This window comes from Lineus longissimus, chromosome 18 (genome assembly GCF_910592395.1).
Source record: "Lineus longissimus chromosome 18, tnLinLong1.2, whole genome shotgun sequence".
NCBI classification, from domain to species: domain Eukaryota; kingdom Metazoa; phylum Nemertea; class Pilidiophora; order Heteronemertea; family Lineidae; genus Lineus; species Lineus longissimus.
The window spans coordinates 12,655,694-12,671,129 of NC_088325.1; the positions used below are offsets into that span (position 1 = coordinate 12,655,694).

The following is a 15,436-nucleotide window of genomic DNA, read 5'->3' on the forward strand; positions in this document are numbered from 1 at the left end:
TATGTAGAGAAGCATCTTAGCAGCTGCAAGGGGAAAAGTGAAAAGGATCTTCGACTCACTTTAAGTGTGGTGCAAAGAAGCAGTTTTAGTCGCTGCGATGAAATTTAACTCCAGCCGCATTCCAACCATAAAGTCATGTTGTGAAGGCTTAGTCGCAGATCGTAGACTCGTGACTATATAAAATGCTTCAAGCCCCTTGAAATGATGTAGCAAAGGTGAAACAACTGGTACATATACGAGAAGGCAATCGGTCATCTTGGTTCTTGGAATTGATACCCAAAGTAGAGGTATTGGTTGCCTCATGTAACACTGTGATGTCGGCCAAAACGATCAATATCTCAATAACGGGTGCACTCAATAAATAGAGCATCCTCCTAGTTCACAAAAGCAGGGTGGACATGACCAATGGGAACAGCCAAAGTTGACTATTATGAAGCGTATTCATATTCTGCCTTTCATTGATTTGCAATCATACATTTATCTGTCCTAGATTGGTGTGGACATAGGCTAGATGAAGGTGTCCATGTCCTTGATTAGTGTTGGCCTGGATTTGGTAGTTAAGTCACCAGTTTTGAGAAATCTGAAGAGTTTTAGCCAGGATTCCAACAAAACTTCGGACTAAAGTCTGTCAAGGTCCAAGTGCCAATCAGCACATATATTTCCGTATCAGTGTTAAGATTTCGGCATTTGTGCCAATATACCGGGATTCATCATGAGTTAGTGCAGGATATCTTGTCCATGTGCGAGTATTTTGACAGCAAAAGTTTGTGCGAACCGTCTGGGCCTCTTTGTTATTTGGATATTGGGGCATTGATTTTTTCGAATTTGAGCAGTACTTTAACCTGAGCAGCTAGAGGATTGGAAGTGTTTTGGAATAGTTCGTCTGGATATTTCAGAAACGTTGATTTCTGTTTTCCGTGGTTTCTCTCGATACATTCTGAGTTCACCTTATACACCTTGTCTTTGGATTGTATACATGTAAGTTTTACTCATTCCTGTTTACTCGATCACAGATAGAGTAATTTCAATTGACATCATCTCCATCCATGCTGGAGGGACCAACGAGAGAAAGCAAGCCCAAATGACCATGACAGCACAGCTAAATTATTTGGATGGTTAGAGTAAGGATTACAGACTGAATTTCTACTTTGCTGACCCACGATTAAATTAGGCATACCCCTTTTAAAACTCTCACCAGTTGACCCATGATAAATGTCATTTAGATTTTCTGTTTATCTGTTTCTAGCAGACTTCTCTTCATCTTTTGCCGTAAAATCATCAAAAACACCGCCTGAAGTATAAACCTGGGATTGCAAACTCTATTTGATCAGTTCTGTTTGAACATTATTCATGTTATTGAAATGTCCGGCCTGAATTTCATTTATATATGTGATTGTTTCAATGTGGAATATTGATTTGTTGATTTTGGGAAGTACACAGCTGTAGTATGTGTGTTCTATGAGTTTTAAAAAACATATTGTGATTTTCAATTAGATCGGACCGATATGTTATCTTGTATCAAGCAGTCTGCTTGTTATTGGTATGTTATAATCGCCACTCAAACAAAGATGAAAAGATGTGCACATCAAGGCATGCGTCTTTAAAACGAGTAACAAAAGCAACATCACCAAGTGAAATTTGCAACAACGTCCCAAGGGTTTCCCGCTCTCGGAGTCAGGGTGAACCACCTCTCTGAGTCAAGGTTCACCACATCTCCGAGTGAAAGCACCTTGGAGTGAATCAAGTCTCAGATTGGAGGTTGTGGTTGATTCTCCAGGTTGAACATATTTAGACACATTATGTGCATGTTTTTAGTCAAAGACTATTGTCCCGTAGCAGGCCTTCGAATCATTCTCGTGTATATTAGCATCTATACAAAAGATTGCTTTTAGAGGATGCAAAGACAGACTTTTGTGTAAATCCAGGTCAAGCTAGTCCCCGTACAGCATAGTTCCTCTCTCACGAAGCATTTGGAACATGTAGATCTCAAAGTTGTTGGTCACTTGATATTTTTTTGATCAAGCAGGCCCATTCATCCAAGGAAATTAATGGGACATTTTCAACGCTTTTGGAATTCCTGCATATTGTGTATTAAGTCACTGCAGGTATCGTGACTGAATGGCTTGATATTTGTTGTTAGAATTCCTGAACAATATGAGATATTCACACTTCCTCTAAAACCCAATATGTTTACCAGAAATTCTTTTATAACTTAGTTGGAAATCAGTCTTTTGGAAGAAACTCAAAACTGTCCTAGCTACGGTGTATGACATCATTGTTTTGATATCAACAGTCCTGTTAGGATCACTCAAAGGTATTGGGTGGTGGGTCAGAATTGGGGAGGGGTGAGAGAAGTGCCTTTGAATGGCCCAATATAGGACTGATAAGGGCGCCATACAAATGTGGTTCATAGATATAGATAGATATACTATCATCAACTGTTCCTGCAATGTACTTCTCAGACATAGCTGGCAAGGTTTTGTTGCGACAGTGTCTTCAATTGTCCATTCTTGATGAGCCAGAGGGGGGGGGGGGGTGTTCTGTTAGTTACAGTTGTGCCCAGGACATCAATGAACTTGATCAGATTGGGTATAGCATGAAAGCCAAAGCCTTCGACCTCTTTTAGTGACTGTCTCTGGTGTTGTCACCAGACTGTGCAAGTAGCGGGACCTAGGCCAACATCACAATATTTTGACCGAAGCTTTTCAACCGTATCACAAAACTCTATCTCAATATTGAAATTTTACTAACAATCCTAGAGTCCTCGAGTAAGTTTTATAGCTCCCTTTAGGCATGATTGAATGACAGTGTTATCTAACTGTCTGGGTGTGTCGAATTAAAGATTGATTATCTGTTATCTGGGTCATCTATAGACATTTTGAGAAATGGTCATGTTTTCAAGTGTATTGATGTTGACCAGGACGTTGTTATTTCATGTCTCTGCACTTGAAAAAAACAATCAGTCTTTTAAAAGTCGTTTTGTGATATATAAATCGTGTCTGTTGATAAAAAATCTGAGAACTTGTGATTTTGGTTTGACAATTTTTAGCACATGACCCAGTGTCCGTTAACATTTACCCTCATCATAGTCAGTATAACTCCTTGTTGGCAAAGGTGGACTTTTTTGGGGGGGGGGCTTATCGGGAATGACTAGGGGAAGGTACCTTTGGGAATTCAGTGCCATCCAATATTCAATATGGCTTCCATGGCAGCCATCTTCAATTTGGATTCTCCATGCCAAAACACAGACAAATGTTATTGCTGGCATACGCTTTTCTCAGCTACGAGGAAGACTTTGAATTCCCGATTTCCTAATAACAAAACTTGGGCCTGCGTGATGGTAGTCCTGTGTTGTGATTGGTGGAAAATGGCAACGACACTGATATAAGGATGATATATCATGGACTAGAATCAATTTTGGTTTTAAAAAATCCATCTTCAAAAAATCCTATCAAGAGTTAACAGATGACATTTTCCCGGAATAGTTGCTCGTTATAGGTTTAATGATCTGAATAGACTCAGATGTAATTAATCTCACGGAGATAACAACTATTGATTAACGTTTATAATCACTTTTTCTCATCTAACGATGTGTTTTGTCACGACATGGAGCAGTGGTGAACAGCCTTGGCACGAACTCCAAGTCTGGCTGAATCAGTAACACCTGCGTCTGGTGTTCACAGGCGTTCACTGGAGTCAACATCAGCACGACTTCGATCGTCATGATGGAAAACAGTTGTGATGTCCCAACACCAGATAGGCCTATTGTCAGTAATGACTGATGATAAAACACTTGCCAATCTTCCTCTTTTACAAGGAAAGTAGTCCAATGAAGCTACTTGCACTTTGAAATCATGTTAACCAGCCGCTTATTGGTGTCAAAGACCTTGAAAAGCAACTGCCTGGATCAATATCACTGTCAACATTCTAACTTTTATCACCAGAGTTGGTGATGAAGTATTCAGCTAGGAAGAATGTACACCAACCCTGAGGTCCTCTTTAAAAAAGGACACTCTACAAACTTCTAGGTTGTCTGTGATGAGGGGTTCTTTCCTTTTCTGTGCTAGTCAAACACACTGTGACAGATGTACATGTACAAAAATCAATCAAGGACACTATTCATCAATATCGTGTAGTTGAACAGCTGTCACAGGCAGATTGAATAGCTTGGCTGCCATTTTGGCAAAATTTGTTATTTTTTGGAATATTTCGAATTTTTGGCTGCCCTTGTGATGTCAGATGTTGTGAGCATGCAAAATATGACATGTGAGTTGATTGGTGTACTTCATACTTGAAAAATAAACATTTATTTTCTTTTTTCAGTTCAACTTGTTTGTTGCTGATGATCCACATTCACTTCAGACAAGGTTGGGGCATCCTGATCAGTTATTCCATGTCAGAAGAAAATGTATTTTCTTGCACAGCCGATCTTCATTGCATCTCATCTTTATCTTTCCAGCCGGAACATATGTGGCTCTGACGTTAGTTGGACGACCACCTGGGCATTCGCGTCGAGAGTCAGGTGACCAGAGCTTCCTGTCCCGTCCGTCCCCTGCCTCTCCGGCAGACCGAATAGGTGGACCACAACCTGCTGATGTTAGTATTGTAGGCTAGAGCAGCAGTTGAAACTGCTGGTTAGAGGCAGCTTCCTCTGTGTTTAGTTGGATCATAAAAACAGAAAATATCTAAGAATGTTCCGAACTTTACACTGAGTTATTTGATGGATGCCGACTCCAACACTTGGAGAGAACTGTAATGTACTGAAAATATCTGAGAAAATTGTAAAAACTCCGCTGATAAAGAGAATACCTGTAAAAGCTGTAACAGTGTATTGCTAGCTGACGCTGGTAGCAACAGACGGGAGACACTCCGCAAAATGCCAAGCAAAAACTCCCGCAATTCGTTCGTTACTCAGTAGAGGGGCATATAATCATTAGGCCGTCTGATAACTACACATTTGTGAGGAAATCTGTGGAAACCGTGACAACCAGCAGACTTGGGGAAGATAACAGAAAGCAAGAAAATACTGATGTGCTCAACCTATCTTTGCTTGCCTTTGGAATGTGTGGCCTTGCAACCCTGCGTCAGTGGTTCACTCACTTTGGTCTGATAGAAGGGTTTGCGCGTTTAAACTGCCCGGCCCAATATGACAATTTCCATCTATTTGTTGTCTGTCCAGTAACGTTTGCTTTTTCCGCTAATTTTTTTCACAGGGTTTTACCGGACTTCACTTCAAATTTGGCGTCAGCAGTGTACGTTGTTGCATAGTTAGTGTTTAGAAGGAGTCCCCTTACCGAGACTTAACCTATCCCCTAACGCGTCAAAATACACCTATCACGAAATCACTGGCCTGGTTTTATGCAAATCATTTCATGAAACATTTCTGCTGTTTGACACGCTGTGACACATTCACCTCTACTTTTGAAAAAGACGATATCCATCAGAAACAAGAGCTGCAGCAGCCCAGGTCACCCAAAATCAATACCTGATCTACTCTCTAGATGAACCATTCTACGGTCACCCTACCAACACCGCACACATGACATCAAAAATATCCAGATTTAAACAGCAACCGCCAACATTTTCAGTCCACATCTCAGCATCATATGTCAGCTTTCATTTGACACAAATCATTCTTTCCTTTCCCTGTAACACATTGATTTGAACATTGATTCACCAACAAACTTAATTAATCAGGTGATGGAACTTTTCATGGTATTGTAGAATCCACTCTAATAGCATTACCGGGTATGTGTGCAGGACTAATTTCGGTGGATATATTCTGGAATACGATCAAGAAAATTTGCAACCTGTATCAGGCTTTTCATTTTGGCCTTGCGTAATGGAAAATATGAAGGAAGATTTGAGAGGGCATAAAGGCCATTTTTGAGGGCACCGACTGCCATCGTGGCTGTGGTTAAATTCATGCCCTGTTTCAGGCAAATATTAGAATGGGAATGTAAGGATGCTGTCCTCTGTCTGTCTGTTTGTCCACCCATCAGTGATTGGTCTTCGGCATTTTCATCACCATCACCATCTTTGGGGTTACATTGATCTGTTCACAACTCTTGTGTTGGATAATGACATCAGTCACGTAATCGTAAATTCAATCATGTGTAAATCGTAATATCAAGTACGTAATTGTAATATCTGATGGCGACAGAATCGCTGTAAGATCAATCAGGGTTGGGGTTGGTCTGGAAGCAGGACTGCCATGACTGGTAGGGCAGCTCTTTAGAATTGTGGACATTGCATGGATGTTGTAAAGTAGGAGGGGGTGTTCAAAATTACTGGATCCTGGACAATGAACTTAATACCAAGAAATGGAAACGGTCCCAATAAGATCAAAGATGTTCTGAAATTTCACTATGTGATTATTTGTTTCCAAAGTGGGTAATTATCTGTTTTTTAACAGCTTCACCTTAAAGCTGACTGGTATATATTGTTGTCTGCTGGATTTTATAATGATTTCCATCCATTTTCAGCCTGAAAAAGACCAGGAATTTAATCGCCAAAAATTGCGGACTATTGAGATGATGTACTATAAGGAAAAGGAGCATTATGAGGTATGTTGATGCAGTTAGTGCAATGTTCTACATGAGGCCATTTGTCAGGGCATCCCACCCTACCTAATTGGAGGCAGACACTCTACTTTGCACTCGAATTTTGTAAAGGGCTTCCAGAGGCCGAAGACCAAAAATTAATCAATGCTCATGAAAATTTAACGACTTGCAGTATCATGTGTGAATTCTTTTCTTCAGGACTTAAAGACAGAACATACAAAAAATCCAACAGAGAAGTCGCAATCGCAGCTAAACGACGGCGCTAAAACGCTAAAGAAGTTAGAAGAACAGTTACAGTATTTACAAGGGTCGTCGTCAACAGACACGATATCAACGCCATCAGGGTTGGAGAAATCACAATTTAGTTATTCCAGAGAGGTAGGTTTGATGGCGGTACAGTCAGTGTGTTGGTGATCATTGTTGAGTTGCCATAGATGGGGTTGGTAGTTCTGGAGTTGTTGATTTTGTCAATTTTGCTTCTGGTGCTCCACTAGCATGCTTGCTTGAAAATCTGTGTGCATTTGTCTAAGTCTTGTATTTTGAAGTTGAATTGACACAAAAACTCTTTAATTTGACACTCGTTGGTGTTACGGTTTAGCGTTGTACAAGAAGGTAATTGGAAAGTCCTCTAAGTGGAACAACAGTACTTGGGAAGCTACATGTCAAAGAATTAGATGGTTTGAAAAGCTTATCTCTATAGCCTTCTAATAAAATATGATCATTTGTATGACAATGTTAACTTCAAAATCGGTTGATAGAAAACACTTCCTGATCGACATGGCGTGATTTCAGGGGGTGACCCACAAACGCAAAAATATGGCCGCAACAAATATCTTTTCATGGTCATGTCAAGTATTCCATGAAATATTGCATGCCTTCAAAATATGCCCTGAACATGTTTTAACGTTGCTGCAGTTGAGTTGGAAGTGAAAAAATTGATCCATTATCTGAAGTTTCGAGCATTATTTCTACTTCTGTTTTAAACCGTGTCGATCACATGATCTGCCTTGTCATGTAACACTCTGTTTAGTCTTATCTCCTCTAAAGCACCCCGCAAACAAGCATTTTTTTGCCGCGACATGCAATGATGATCACATGCAACAAAAATCACTTGTTTGCCCACCGCTTAACAAATCACATCTGCTTCTACTATCTTTTGATTTAATGAACTGTAACTACATCTTCAGTTCATTTGGTTTTCAAGGTGACTTCGTCTCAGTCTTGTCAGTCGTTCAGTTCGACCGTTGCTTCTGTGACGCGTGTCACCCATACGCACGCCGAACGCCATGTCGTTTATCGCAAAGAGGTACTGCTTGTCGTTAATGTAGCAGTATGCTCTCGTTGTTGTTGTTGTTGTTGTTGTTGTTGTTGTAGTAAAATGTTCCGAATTGGGAAACTCTTGGTGTCGCTTCTCAAGAATGACCTAGTTTCAATAAGTGTACTGAAAAGGCCTGATTTGATTGGCCTGCTTACACATTGTTGCCACCAATTGCTAAACGTTTCTCATTTCGGCTAGAATTCAGTTTTGTGAGGTCCATGCCTGCCAGTGTTGGATAAAAGTAGATGTTGTCAATAGTGTAGGCTGTTGCTCACGTTTTCAAATCAAGTTGCGGAAATCTTCTCTGTCGCAGGATAGGATGTTGTTTTCTGTTACCCGCATGACATCTTCCTCTAGCTTGTAAAGAACCTCTCCACCTTGCGAGCTATTTTTGTCTGTGTGCATGAAGATCTCCTCCATTTGTAGTGCATGTTTTGGAAGACACACGTTAGTTGTAGTTCTAGACTGGTGGTTGAAGACTAGTTCACATTTTGAAGCACGAGAGTTCCTTTTCGGTCTCCATTGACAGAGTGCTGTGAAAATTGCTGGTTGCCATTTACGAAATAATAAGTTAAGGTTCGGTCTTCTGAGTTCCTTGTCCAAATGACATTGCATCTGGTCACGTTCCACTCGTTGTTTTGCCAGCATCTTGTCCATTATACTGGTTCGATATTGTGCTGAACGTCTGGCCCTTGGGCCTCTTGTTTGATTCACTAACTACATCCTGTCTCCTTCTTTGTTTCCTTCTCAAATTAACCAACTAACATTTTAATTTCCTCCTTCCCAACTAGGTGTCCTCCACAACACCCACTGAAGAAACAGCTCAGATGCCGTTTACAAAACAGGTATAACCATTTTGGGACACCCAATAAAGAAATAACATGAACTAAACAAACGTTGTCATATAACAGAATCTTCTTACTAAACACTTTAACTAAACAACTGTGTTTCTTGTAACAAGTTTTAGTGATTGGTTTAAAGCCTCGTTCATTTCATCTTCGGTGCAATTATTCCATTCAAGCGTATTTCCTTCTTCTTCAGGGTTCTGGCCAGTCGCCAACAGACGGTCACTTATACACACACTTGGGAAGTATGGACGAAGGTGTCGATACCACCTCTGGGTCAGAGGCCGGCACACCAGCCTCTTGGGTAAGGATTACAAGTACTATTCATCGGCTTCCCAGTCACAGTCCACTATACATTTCCCCACATCATTGAATTGTTCATATCATGAAAAAAATTCAAAATAATCGTGAAATTACAATTTCAATCCCGACTGCATCCCCTGTGTAACGATCATCTTTGTGTTGGTGGATGCATTGATGATATGCTGCGTGGCGATGATCAGTTGCTCTTTTCATCCTTTAGTGTACCTCATTTAAATGTTTGATTTTACATCTTCAGTCACGTGATGGCCCCAAACACGCCAAAACTGGTTCAATGCCAGAGCCAATATACATGTCGGATGAGGCGTTAAATTCACGGGATGCTGCCATCCCTCGCTCCGTGTCAGACGTTGGGCCGAGTAACAAACACCAGAAGTTGGTGGGGTCCGATTCTTGTCCACATTTAGCGGCCGGGAGGGCCGTGTTAGATAAATCTAGAGTAAGTATAGGTCCTATAGTGATGTGTTGGGCATGTGGGGTCAAATCCTGGTCTGAACTGGTGTTCTCCGCTGCCCATGTGAGCGGAAGGGGAAGTTAGGGAGATGTAAGTAAAATCTAAGAGTGCCACTCGACTAAGGATTTACCAATTTGATTGTTAGATTAATGCATTTTTAGGACACACCAGGAACGTGGGTTGAAAAAGAAAAGAAAAAGCTGATTTAGAAGTTGGGGAACTGTTATCAGATTACACTGTTATCAGATATTTCAGGTGGACCTGGCCTCCAGATCCAAGTCGCATTCTAAAAAAGGTCACAAAAGTGGAAAATATCTGAATAAAAGCTGGTGAAAGGACAACATGTTACTTTGAGTATAACTCATTGTATGTAACTGACTGATATAGGATGCAAGGGAGGTTATCACAGGGGTGGTTAACGTGTCAAATACATTATCGTCTTTATTACAGTCAGATATATTGCGACGTCGTTTGCTTAAAAAGGTAAATTTCGGTCAAGTGATATTGTCTCCTCGTCTCCTGTGGGTCTGATAAAAACTTCCTTTAACAAATGATTACAAAAAGTAGCAAAAATGGATGACTTAAAAGGTCTCTCTGTCTGTAATGTGCTCATGTGTTTTCTAAGAAGATTTTTAAAAGAATAGATAATTTCATTATTTCCTTCTTAAAGTTTTATTAGCAAGTAATGCAGGAACTGTATCTTTTCTCTGATGTGTACGTTTTGTTCTGGTTTTTTGTGACGGTCATTCCAAACTTCACAATGAAGAACTTTGATGTGGAAACTTCAAAAAAAATGTCAAACTTCAAAAAAGAGATTTTTTTGTGAGTGCTCATAGAGCTATGTAATCTTAAAGATTTGAGAATGTTTTCTTGAGGCGAATTTAAGCTTAGAAATTCTTGAGATTGGCGAATCTGCAGTACTCAAAGTTTATGTTTGATGGAATGTAAGGTTTTCAGCAACATTCAGAGAATGTGTTTTAGATTCATTGTGAAGAATGGGGTATCCATAGCAATGCTTTCTCAGAGTTTAGCATTTTCACCTGTGTATCTTTGAGTTCGAATTCGAGAGTGTTTGAGATTCTGAACGGAGGTCCTTTTCAATATACTCAGATTGGCGATGAAGATTTCAATGTTTTCCCCTAACATAGGTCCTAACATGGTTGCTGGGTTCATGTGTATGAAATGTTTGTAATGTGGCAGTTAACCTTGTGAGGTGATCAGGACTTGTCAGTGTAGCAAAGTGTTCCCAGATGTTGGTATCTAAAATGAAGAGAAAAAAAAGTAGGAATGTATTTTTAAAAATATATGTGGTTCATTGCTGACTCTTTGCTTGGGAAAGTGTATCAGAACACCCTGTTCAAAATTGAAAGAAAATGGAAAAAACTAAACTGATTTTCCTGGCTATCATATTCATGGCGTAAGTTATTTGAAGGGATGAAGAGTTGTAGGTTTTGAGGACCGTACCATGTGTGAAAGAGTGTTCCATTCCTTTGAAACCTTCCGTCCGTTTGTGCATGGATCTTTCTGGTGTGAAATCGATCACAACGACAAAGCAACGTTTTGCAGCACTGTTTTTTGAGTTGGTCACTGAAATGATTGCAGGAGAATCTTTCCAAATATTGATCCCGGGCTTTCCAATTTCTCCTCAGAGCAGGTCGTTGCTGATGGTCTCTGATGTAGAGATAATGCTGCGAAAAACGTATTAGACCCCGGCGTCACTTTTTCGGATTGATTGTATGCTTTATTTATCCCTAAAAAGAAATAACTTTGAGTTTGGTGGTTAAAATGTGATTGAGGAGTCAAAAACCAAGAAAGTAAAAAATTTTGAAGAAAAATGTTGTTGATTTTGTTGGCCAACAGGCTGCTGCCTGTCGGCCCCTGGCGGATTTCTGGTGCCCCTACCTTCACAAAACATCTTCACGCCCTGCTTATAGTAGTTGGAAAGTCCTGTTGATCACTCATTTGTAATTTGCATGTGTATTTATTCGATTCATATTTCTGTTTCAATAGGGCCGTAGTTTGGGTAGCTTGTTCCAGGTAGGAAATATTGACGATTTTTTTTTGGCTCGAGAGAGTAGTTGAATGAACTCTGGCCTGCCGTAATCCTGTAACTATTAGCCTTAGCTGTTGTACATACATGAGTCGGTCGCCTCGTCGAGTTTCCATTGAGACAATTTGAATGGAATATCGAAATTTCACTGACAGTTTTGCCTACATCCAAAATGTAGTCAGTTCGTTGGGAGCATGTGGGGAAGCTGTGATAGTCAACAGCCAGAAGCAATGATGTTACTGTTTGAAGACCTGCTTTGTGGTTGACATTGTGGCATGAAAGAATTTGTCAGAATATCTGAAGGCCTGATTTGTGGGGGTAAATCAAAGCATGAGAGAACCTGTCAGTATATCGAAAGTAGTGTACATATTGCATCGCTGTATGAGCATGCCATGATAAGACTTGACAGCTTTTAGAATGCAATTAAAGATGAATTAGTGATGAATGCTGAAACCGTATGGCCATGTAGTATGCACTGAAGCTTTTTGGTTTCCTCTCGGTTATGGCTGGCCGAGGTCATGCAGGGTTTCGACTTCAGTTTATTATTAATGACACTATCATCCGCAAGTTGGTATTGATTCCAATGGAATCGACCCAAACTTTAGTGCAAATCCGCCATTGATGACTTTGTTGATGCCAAAAACTATTTCTTGGAGGCTTGAAGCTATGAAGATGATCTTTCCTCAAAGAATCTGCAACTGCTATATCTGACTGGAGTGTATTATGTTTGTGTATATTTCATATAAACATTGTTTGTGTACATCTTGTGTACTTGCATAGACTTGGTTGCATTTGTCAAGTGTGTTTGTGTACATCCTGTATACATGCATGGACTTGGCTGCATTTGCCAAGATTGCTTGTGTACATCTTGTGTACATCTTGTGTACTTGCATAGACTTGGTTGCATTTGTAATGTGTGTTTGTGTACATCTCGTATACGTACATAAACTTGGTTGCATTTACCGAGTGCATTTGTGTACATCTTGTATACATGCATAGACTTGGTTGCATTTGCCAAGTGTACTAGTCCTATGCTTTTTGCTAAAGATTTAGTTTCGTAGTGGTTTTCTTTTAACAATTAGAAGATGGGGTCTTCTTCATAATAGGGCCTATATCTTTCTACAACTACATCTTTACTGTTATATGGGACTGGAAATTTGTAACTAGGTTTTGGTTCTGTCCAAATGTACTAATTTTTTTTCAATTTCTATGCAGTAACCCTGGGTTGAAGGAAGTTTGAATCTTCAGATAATAATTTAATAACCATTCTCTAGCTTGTTTTTAAAGGATTGTTATGTTAAGCTGGGTATATTTCAATGCAAACCATTTCGCTAAATTCCTCTTTGGCAAACACTGAGATAGTGATTTAAATAGTGTTCAAAAGTATTTTCTGTTTTATTCCCTTTACAGCCACACAATTTGCCCACAATTCCAGATCGGGACACTGTATCGCTAAAGCGAGCGCAGATCACAATTCGGAAGGGCTCTTTAAAGGTCTTTCGTGTATTTCATCACAGCCTTACCAAAATGCATCCTGACAAAGGGCTGGGGTCATTGGCTTGATGTTTCAAATGCTTCTTCCCTTGCCTGGCATACATTTTGCCTGAAGTATGTCCTGCTGGAAACCCCCTAAGTTCTAGCTTTTCTCTCCCTTGTGAGTAGCGGATAATGTGTTATATCCCAAAAGTGCCATGGAAGCAAGACCCTCCAATCTTGTTTGTCCTTGAAGATAGGTGGCAGTGACGAGTGTGTTCCTATGCTATGGCTATTCCTCTTATCTTGCGTGACCTTGTTTTTGATATCGACATCTTATCTTCCAGACGTCGTCCCTCCCGACGAGTATCTACGACAGCGGGAGTCTGTCCGATTCGAATTCTCCGCAGCACAGTCCAGCACCTTCACCGATTCCCGTTCAGCGGGGTTTCGATTACGTGGAGCCGTCAGAGGTCCACGAGGAGATGGCCACGATACACGAACCAGTCACAGTTTCTACAGTGGTGAGTTGTTCGGGGGTCAAGGTCAATTGAGGTCAAGGTCGATTGTGGTGTCTGTGCTTGGGTGGCCTTGGATGCACGGTAGCTAAATGCGTCACATCATGGCTTGAAGTAAAAATCTGTTTGTTAGCCAATCATCAATATGAGAACTCAAAAAGTAGTTGCCCTGAAAGAAAAAGACATGTCGCTTTCAACCCAGATGTAAGGAGTCGCATTGTGATGCACTTGGGAAAAGTAACGCTTGATATCTTGTATTTTGGATACAAAAAGCTTTTGGTGGTTGTGCGACTGACTGACCTTAGACTTGTTAGGGTGTATTATGGTGTAGGGAGCACTTTGTAGTGTAAACCGCAAACATTTTTATGGGCGTTTTATTTGGCAGTTCACAGAATAATTTAACGAGTTTCCGTTGTTGAAGTACTTTTAATATTATATATCCACATTTTGTGTAAATCACTACTAAAAATTAACACAGATGCAAAAATTTTAACAAAACATCTTAGTGACAAACCCTTCTGAGTGTGACCTTCTTTTAACAACTGTTAAACTTATAAATATGGCCAATAAATAGTATATCTACCTCAGAAATATGGTAAGCTGGGTCCTGTGAAATATGGACAACCAGATAATTACCCTCAGATATGCATGTTCGTTTGCTTGGTGTTGGTGTTATATACTTTTAGCATCTTGACATCAGTTCTTCTCTGCTTTATGTAGTTCCGTGAACTTTCTCTATCAGCTTGAGAATTTGTGTTCATATCTGGTGATGTCACATGTACATACAGTGTGTGTCAAAATGAAATTTCCCTACTACAGTACAGTGTGTGTCAAAAGTAAATGCAAGCCTGGTGTTGTTTGTGTCAACAATTTGAAAGCTGTGGGACTAAAATAACAGCGATCAAACCCTCTATTCTAATTTTTCTGACACTTCATTTTGAGACACACTGTACCATTTGAACACACCCACCCAACATCTGATCGGACCTGCAAGTTCTCGCCAGACCTTGATGAAGTCAAGTTTATGTTTTTTCCCATTACAGCCGTTCTTTACTCCGGTAGAATTTACGACACTGGCTCCAACCATCGACTGTATAACACTTAGGCGAGCGCAGATCATCGTTCGGAAGCCAACTTTAAAGGTCTTTTGCCTATTATATCACCTCCATACCAAACTGCGTCCATCAAGTGGACTGCATTCTTTTGGCTTAAATGCTTCCAATGCTTTCACCCTTGTACAGAAAAATATTCAAGATTTGTGTGTTACTATGTCAACTACTCCGTTGCTAAGATGAATTCTTTGTTACTATGGTTACTAGAATATGTAAATTGGTTGCTATGGTGACTTTTGTGGTTGCTATGGCCAGCTAGTGGTTGCTGTGGTGACATGCACTGACTCTAATGCTATTCTGTGGTTGGTGTGGCATGCTTTCGGTCTTTGGTACTTGGCAAGTTCTCAGTCATAACGACCAGTACTTAGCCGCCAATATTGTATCGTTGCAGACAGACTGGTAACTGAAATAATTTCTCCACTTTGACAATACATATAATGATATAAGAGGCATCTCTTATCAGATAACCGCAAAGCATCATACAGCCACACAGTAAATAACATCCTTGCCCTCGGCTTTGTAAGCATTTGATAATAAGTCAAATAAGAATTTACAACCTTTTGTCTTGAGTTGTTTCATCTCCCAGAGCTTTTTCCCCAATAATAGGCAACCACAGCATTCATGTCGTAATCAACAAACTTTGTAGACTCTGTAGACTGTTCTTCAGTCGAAGATATATTTGTGATGTCAGTCATTAGACTGCTAGAAATGTTGAGTTAGACGAAAGTATTTGTAAAACATGTACAAATGTTCATGCTAAATTGGATTTAGAAGTAATGCCT

The 15,436-nt window shown here is 40.1% G+C and overlaps 1 protein-coding gene across 18 annotated transcripts in view; it reads left to right on the forward strand.

Annotated features, from left to right (window-relative positions):
* Window positions 1–15,436, forward strand: part of LOC135502270 (rho guanine nucleotide exchange factor 11-like) — a 113,932-nt gene that overhangs the window by 54,494 nt on the left and 44,002 nt on the right. For 12 of the 18 annotated variants that reach the window (XM_064794961.1, XM_064794960.1, XM_064794962.1 and 9 more), the window contains 10 exons: window positions 4,460–4,596; window positions 5,214–5,252; window positions 6,486–6,566; window positions 6,762–6,941; window positions 8,673–8,726; window positions 8,923–9,030; window positions 9,286–9,486; window positions 11,512–11,538; window positions 13,372–13,548; window positions 14,586–14,684. In XM_064794961.1, the coding sequence (XP_064651031.1) occupies window positions 4,460–4,596; window positions 5,214–5,252; window positions 6,486–6,566; window positions 6,762–6,941; window positions 8,673–8,726; window positions 8,923–9,030; window positions 9,286–9,486; window positions 11,512–11,538; window positions 13,372–13,548; window positions 14,586–14,684 (1,103 nt within the window). Of the gene's footprint in view, window positions 1–508; window positions 979–4,459; window positions 4,597–5,213; window positions 5,253–6,485; window positions 6,567–6,761; window positions 6,942–8,672; window positions 8,727–8,922; window positions 9,031–9,285; window positions 9,487–11,511; window positions 11,539–13,371; window positions 13,549–14,585; window positions 14,685–15,436 lie in introns of those variants that run through there. The other 6 variants (XM_064794955.1, XM_064794967.1, XM_064794966.1 and 3 more) reach the window with 5 other exon arrangements.